The sequence below is a fragment of the Trachymyrmex cornetzi genome, unplaced genomic scaffold (genome assembly GCF_001594075.2).
Source record: "Trachymyrmex cornetzi isolate Tcor2-1 unplaced genomic scaffold, Tcor1.1 scaffold1894, whole genome shotgun sequence".
NCBI classification, from domain to species: Eukaryota; Metazoa; Arthropoda; class Insecta; order Hymenoptera; family Formicidae; genus Trachymyrmex; species Trachymyrmex cornetzi.
The window spans coordinates 5153-13152 of record NW_017296521.1 but is presented as its reverse complement, the minus strand read 5'-3'; the positions used below and the strand labels follow the sequence as shown (position 1 = coordinate 13152).

General features: G+C 37.9%; 1 protein-coding gene across 1 annotated transcript; it reads right to left on the bottom strand.

Annotated features, from left to right (window-relative positions):
• Positions 1-134: 134 nt before the first annotated feature.
• LOC108759491 (GTP cyclohydrolase punch) lies at positions 135-7195 on the bottom strand. The gene is made up of 4 exons (XM_018504965.1): positions 6964-7195; positions 3760-3925; positions 2763-2879; positions 135-1282 (listed from the first exon to the last, which is right to left on the bottom strand). Exons 1-4 carry the CDS (start codon positions 7193-7195, stop codon positions 1153-1155), a joined length of 645 nt encoding a protein of 214 aa, XP_018360467.1. The 3' UTR covers positions 135-1152.
• Between the last annotated feature and the right edge of the window lie 805 nt (positions 7196-8000).

Below are 8000 nucleotides of genomic sequence, written 5' to 3'. Positions count from 1 at the left end.
CGTTCCGTTTCTCGCATGATGCGCATAATGCGTCGTTTATCCTTGTTGCTCACCAAATGTTAAACAAGGACAATGGATGCATCATGCGCATCATGCGAGATACGGAACGCACCTTTTGTTATGCTTATGCTCTGTTATGCATTTCATGTGTGAAGCCCTTTAAGCAGTAAGCGAATCGACCAATTACAATAGAGATCGTAAGACCATAACGTAAACAGTAGCGAATCCAACATGTTGATTTCCTTACTGCTTAAATCTTACGTCTAAGTTTTTATATGTGCCAAGGCTTTTAAATTTTGAAAGCCCACACAGTTGACACAAACAGACGAAAGTTCGAGCGCGGTCTCTTCAAAAGAATTCACTAATCTACGGGATGTATAATTTATTGTCATGAGAAGCGCATCGACTATCGTGTAAGTTTGCGATCAACGGGAGCTTTCGTTGAAAATTTTTCTAAAAAGCTCCTTCATGAGCGACAAACTCGCTCGGTCAAAGGTGCAGCGAACGTGGATTCTACGACAGGAATGTCGCTATTCCAGCAGCAAGTTGCTGTTCCTAGACGTTTTATCGCATTGAATAATTCGTCTTCAAATTAAATCGCTATTTTTTTTTCGCTGTCTCTTTGCACCGGAATGTACGTCGCTCGCCGTCTTCATCCCGACGCGATAAATCGCTCGCGAGCCATCCGCGTCATAGTCATTCCGAAACGTACAGGCGTCTTCATGGATGACCATGACGCGTCATAGTCGTCGCTATTGTCAATGTCACTCGATCAGCAGTTTGAACGCGTCCTTATCAGCGCGGGACACGTGTCGAGCATCATCTCCACCATCCGCTATCACGCTATCTTGGTCCCAGAAAGCAATCGCTCTTGAACTTTCTCTATCGTATTTACGATACAGAAACACATGGAATCGTTGTTGAGGTCGACGAACGCGTGTATGATTTTGTTTTTCACGAAACCAATGGAATATATGTAAGCGGGTGGGACGACTTTTACGGTGGCGGCGACGACAACGATCCTGAAGTCCTGTGGGCGAGGGCTTCGCAACGAGGTAGCGGTCGGATGTCGGAGAGCAGTCGGGGTGTTGAAATCTAGTGGTCCCACGTACGGTAGCCGACGATAATGACATCGCGACGCGACGCGACCGTTTACTTGTTGTGCACCAGGTTCAGAAATTCCTCGCGGGTCTTCGGATCGTCCCGGAACACGCCCAGCATCGTCGAGGTCACTGTCTTGCTGTTGATCTTCTGCACACCCCTCATCACCATGCACATATGCCTGAAACATATGCAAAGATTTTTTTCCTTTTCCCACAGTGGGTGTGTTGTGTGTGCGTGTCGTGTATATAATTAATAAAATCGCGATAAGAAAATCACAAAAAAGAAAAAAAAGAATCATACCGTTAGAGCTCATGTTACAAATAACTTCAGTAGATTCGATTTGTTGTCTTCTCGCGCCGAGAGATAGATCTTATCACGAGCGGGAGGATTTGATTAACTAATGCGTATCGTATGGCGAGTCGGGTTCTCCGGCTTGGGGAAACACGCGTAAGCCCCGATGTCGCAACACGACGACCGCGTATCGCTCGTACTGATTCGTAATAGCTCCGATTTCTGTTTATCAGTTTATATCATTTTCATAGAATAAATTGGCTTATTCTCGCGGTACAAGTCGAGCGGTAAAGTCGCGTCGGTCGCGTTTATAAATTATTTGCGCAGACCGACGAGAATAGCGTCGGTCTTTGCGAGAATAGCATCGTATTAGTAGTTATTAATTATCGGTTTATCACTCTCGCGGGATAAATCGAGCGGCTCGATGGTGGCAAGACAGTACTATGAAGTATGAATTATTCGCGTTCGGAGACTGGTAAAAATAGTTTCGGTGCACGCGAAAATAACACTGATAATAACATTATTCGCGCGACAAGATGACAAAGATACCTGATACATCAGGAGTAAAGATAAATCTTGGCAATAGCGTTACGAACTATTTGCGCGGAGTCTCTCAAAAAACTCGTCAAAGGCTACTTCAATTATCACTAATCACTAATACCTCAGAAAACGCAACTGTAAATTGAGGAAGCACGTGGCGTGATCTTCCTGAATTATTCACGATTGTGTTGGGTGTGTTCGTGTTTTCCATATTAATCATACGAAACGATTAATAACCCCGGCTGACCATTGAGGTGACACTCGTGCACCCCCGCTCGAGATTTATTAGTCGTGCTTATGCATACGGCATGTAACGAACAACCGGATTGTTACGTGAATGTTTTAATTATACACAACGTTCGCGCGGCGATACAAGGTCGTGTTCCTTCGCGATCGTTCCACCTGCGAAAACTATTCCATGAATTGTTGATTGAAAGGAAAGCGGTCTTAACTGGCGAACTGACTCGACATCGCAATACCATCCGAAATATTAACATATAATTAAGAATCATCCTATATCTGTCCCGAGACAATCTCGAGAGTCAATCTAATCAGTAAATGATTGACTCGAGACACTACCATGTGTCCTGATACTATAATGTACACATTGTATGATTTTGAAAGTTATATATTATGTAGTTTTATTATTTTATAATCATTTTTATTTTTTTCCCGTTCGATCCGTTTATTTTTTTTTTTTTGTAAATTATTCATTACGGTCGTTTTGTTTTTAAGTGGTCTTATTTCTGTCAAACGAAACGATCGCTTCGTCTTTCATAATTGAAGCAATTAAAATTTTGTGATATATTATAGAATTTTATACGTACACTCCCTCAATCACGACAGCTACTCCTGCAGGCTGCACAGCCTTTGTGACCGCTATCGCAATTTGCTTCGTGAGTCGTTCCTGCAGCTGGAGTCGTCTGCTGAAGATCTCCACGATTCTGCGGACAGGAAATTCTCTTCTCAAAATCATTCTTAGAAACCACCGAGAAATACGTTATTTAAAATCGAGGCTGAGTGCACGCAAATATTATTTCTTTACAAATTCATTATCGAAAAGGATGCTTATAAAAGCTAAGGAAAAAAAGTTAACGGTTTAGAGTAAACTGTCGTTCAAACAGCGTATCGGAATGTCATCGGTCCTGTTTCCATTATTGACCATTTACTTTGCTTTTAAGCAGGCGTTTAACGAGTAAACGGAGACCCCGGGCCGTTATGCACGTGAAAGTGTGGTCTTAGGAGACCAGTCTCGTCATATTCTTTCTTTTCGCCTTAATATGTCACTGATCAAGGCCAGGACTAGTTAATGTGCAATTCGATGAAATTGCCAAGGCACGCGACCGTAAATATTGCAAATTCCGGTGAATAAAGAAGCGAAGTTTCTTCCTTTTTTTATTTACACGCTCGCAATCTACCGTGCAATGTTATGCTTTAAAAAAAGAAAAAAATTTTGCATTATACAAGCATGTAATCTGAATTAAAATTGAAGAATATATGTATTAAAACATAGAAAGTAAAGACCGACACATTTTAATATAATTAAATAAATAAAGGTTTTTTTATCTAAGTCTGTATATATAAAGTTTATATTGAGATTGACATCTTCAATGTTTATCGATTGAATTATTATTAATATAATAGTTTTTACGCATAAAGGAACGGTATATATGGTGATACAGAATCGCAATTAAGTTGTGTGTCCAAATGGAAGAGATTAACCGATCTTAAATCGTAAATAATTTACATGTCAAATTAATCATTTGCAACTCGAAAAACTCGGTAAACCTTACAAGATCTTTAATTAACATTTAATTTAATTACCTGGCGAGTTTGCTGAGGCCCAATACCTTCTTGCAAGGAAGGTAACCGATCGACACCTTGCCGTAGAATGGTACCAAATGGTGTTCGCACATGGAAAACATCTCAATGTCTTTTACTACTACCATCTCGTCGTGATCCTCATCGAATATCGCGTCGTTAATTATGTCTGTAACAATTATGTCAAAATTTTTTTATTCAACTTAGCCGTAACGATTCGTCAACAAATGTAGAATTTCCAACGAGTTTTATGAATTAATTGAAATTATGTTTCATACATGAGAGAGAGAGAGAGAGAGAGATGTGATCAGATATATCAAAATCTTTGGAAACGTGCAATCCCTTTTAACTTAGTGACATATGAGAACAGCTGATAGCATTATTTCGTGAAAGATGTTCTTTCGTTCTAGTGGGCGGATTATCCTGGTTGTGATTTATTCGATATTGACCTACTTACTACACCATGGATCCTAGTGGTAGTGTATACATACGCATGGACGGTCGGTATATGTCTGTAGCTATATAATGGTGGTGCTACTGGTACTCTCCGACCGTTTCCACGGCAACCTTAACAAGAAACACCCTCGCGATAACCGACAATGATGAATGAAATGGATTCGCCTACCCGCGGTTGATCGTGCTTGAATTTTCCAAATGACAACAGAAAAGACTGACTCTAAATGACAAAATTTCTAACTTGTTGAATTCGATGTATAATCATGGAATAGCTATCAGCACAAACGTGACAGAAATACATTTATCATATATTCCTAGCGAAGTGTACGAAAATTAATCTGATACAATATTTATTTCTCGGGTATAGTCAAGGAATGGATCAGCGACTCTCCTTAAAGTGAAGTCATTTCCTTTCCTCTTGTATCCCCACGGAGGAGATGCTCTCCAACTGTAGAATTCGATTTTATGACCTGGTAGCTTAAACGTGATCGACTTGACCAATTCGATTAACTTTTATGGACTGTATCACGCGTATGGCATTTAAAAAATTCTGCTACGTTAGAAACCTTATGGAATTTATAGACCAAAAAATATATATATCTTTTTATATAACATATATACGTATACATATATAAATATAAATGACTTGTTAAAAGTATTTGAGCGAACAAGCAGTGAGCGAGATAAAAGCCACAAGTGAAATTGTTCGCGCAAAGGAATGAGTCAGTAAGGGTGGTCGAGCTTTCATACGAAAGTGCTTCGTTTCAGACCCCGGGCTGCATCCGTATCGCCGTTAACCGTAAAAGCTTATCTTGAGGGTCTCTCCGTTGTTCAAACCAAAGTAAATTAAAATCTCCCATCCATCACTTATAAGTACTCCTAGTTTCAAGCAGGATCGTTAGATACTTAATTATCACGAGATTCAAGAAAACATTACGCAAACTCAAAATGAAAAGAAGAAAGAGAAATAACTCTTGAATCATCGAGATAAATAAACCTCGATAAATTTAATGAAAAAATTGATATAAAAGAAAATTCTCTCATTTTAATTCATTAAAGATTTTATATGAATTAAATCTCTGTCTCTTCTATCCAAGGATTTTTCTATATACTGTTAATTAAAAGTAAATGCGCATCTAAATATTTTTCGAAAGCCGTTACACGATAAAATGCTATTCAGCATATCGTGCTACATTCCTTTAGATACACAAATTGCGAGAACGAAATCGTCAAATAAGAAAAAGAATTTGTTCTCCGTGTCAACTTCATGATATGCGCAAACTTTTCTCCGAATCTCCGCAAAACCACGTAGTTGTTTAAGCATCGTGACATTTATATTGGATGTACGTGACGCGGAGAAAGAAGAAGAAGAAGGACGTGAAGAGGATTTTCTTTTCAAGTTGTGCCTCGTGCGTCCCTGAGAACTCCATTTATATCAAGAGCTTTACGCTCTCTTTTCTACGAGTCGCACTTAAGTTTCCACCCTCTTACTCCCTCAACGTCCCATTCTTTTTCTCTCCTCTGCTTCCTCATTCTGCTCGCCATAGAGAGCAAGTTAAAAGAAAAAAAAGAAGAAAGAGAGAGTGTGGTACTTTTTTTGCAGAATACAGGCGCAATTCTATAATTTTGTACTATATTATTCGCAATAAAAGAAATCTGGTTAAATCACGCGATGATTTCCCACACACACAGTTAATTACTTTATTATCCTCGTAAATTGTACTCTTGACTTTGATGTAATTACTTCATGTTCACCGCAGAAGCTAATAGGGTTGCGAAATAGGTTCTGGATTTTTCTCATTTTCAATTAATAAAGAACTGCCTCTGCCTCTCTCCTCTCCCCTCCCCCCTCCCCTTATTCTCTCTTTTCGTGATTGCTCAAAATTACTTGAAAAAGTAACCGTTACCATCTAATAGGTTAATGCTATTTATTATGAGCGTACTATTAATATAATTGTTGATAACGTGGATATATCGCAAAAAATTCCAATTTAAAAGAAAGTTCCCTGATGTTGTAACACAATGACGACATATGTATTTATGTCGAAAGTCTTAAATTAGCCAATCTGTGATAATATGTATTTCTTGACTAATGTACCAAAATTAAGGGCACTTTTTTAGGAAATAAAGGCTGTTTCAATAATCTCGCTGGTCGTAAAACGACTCGAAATATTATAACATTCCTTATCACAACGATAGGAAGTCAGCTTTTACAGAAATGGCGACCACCGAACGATCGGCAGCCGTTGCTGTTAAGCAATAGACGATGGATCGCAATCACATGTAATTGCTGCTTGTAGAATTCATACTACACGGATCAAGTGTAACCTTGTATATTAACCTTCAAATCAAGGCTGCACTATTTTCTCTTTTTTTCTGCGCTTATACATCCGCAAGCATATTAGTTTTACAACATTTCCAGTGTCAATTCGAAAGGAGAGCAGTTTAAATAATTTTAAACGTTCTAGTAAACATTCTAACAATTTCGATTATTAATTTTTTTTAGCTGAACGTATTGTGCAAGAACAATTAATTGTGGTTAATTTTAAGGAGTTTTCATTTTTTTATTTTTTTATTTTTTAATATATAAGTAAAACGACATTCAAAATTATCTCAATAAGATTAAATTAATTATTGATATTATGTCATGATACAAAACAAATTAAATAAAAGTATCAGAGTAAGAGAGAGCTCGCAAGAAATATTCTAATAATATATGAATATATATATGTAATAACAATAATAACTTACCATCGAGACTCTGATCATATCCTTTCGTGAAGAAAAGCATGGCCTTTGCGGCGCGTTCCGGCGTTTTCAGAAGTCCTTGTCGTTCCGGATCTTCGCCCAACGAACTCAAGAGTAGCTTATAACTTCGAGACATTTCCGGTATCATCGATTCCCGCGTGGGTGGTCGGTGGTCCAACTCCAAATCGTGATGAAACATACATTTTTCGTGGCCTAGAATGCAAACGAAATACATCAGCACCGATTAACATCAGGAAAATGAAAGCTGGAACAATCGTGAAGACACAGATCGAATTTTCCCGCCAACGATCGTCAAGCATTTTTGATAGATGATAACGCTAAAACGAACGACATATCACATCTTTGTTATCGCGTGTCACGACCCGTGAATCGTGCGCATATTCGCACATAAATGGAATAAAGTACAGTCACACCGGGAATGAATGCATGAATTACGTACATTATGTTGTACACCCAAGGACTCCGATTTTTTCCCTCGGAAATTTTCACAAATTGAGAAATGACTACTTTTCTACATTAATGCTCAAAGTCCGTGCGCGATTAACGACACGACTAAACCTTACGTCCGCTTACAACTAAATTTGACGTAAAGACGAAATAACCTGAATCTTTGGAAGTTTTAAAAAAATAATCGAGAAAAAGAATCTAAGTCCTTGGGTGTACAAGATAAGATTTTTTTTCAATAAACAAAATATTAACTTTTACAATACAAGATACAATTTGATGTCTTATCCGTTCAAACATGGATCATTAGAATCCGTTTGTTTTTTTTTCACCTCCCAGAATCCCATTATAGAGTAACTGTCCTAATTACTGTGCCGATCCCTATTAGTGTGCTTTTGTATTTCGACAAGTCATAAAGGAAACTAGCACAAATAAATAAGAAAAAATATTTCTTCTTGTTAAGTTAAATTATTAATGCATACGATACCGAAGATATTTTATTTTTTGAGTATCAAAGTATTTTAAATATTTTTCAAAAGATATGAAGAATTTATGTGAATCTCTCTCTCTCCAGT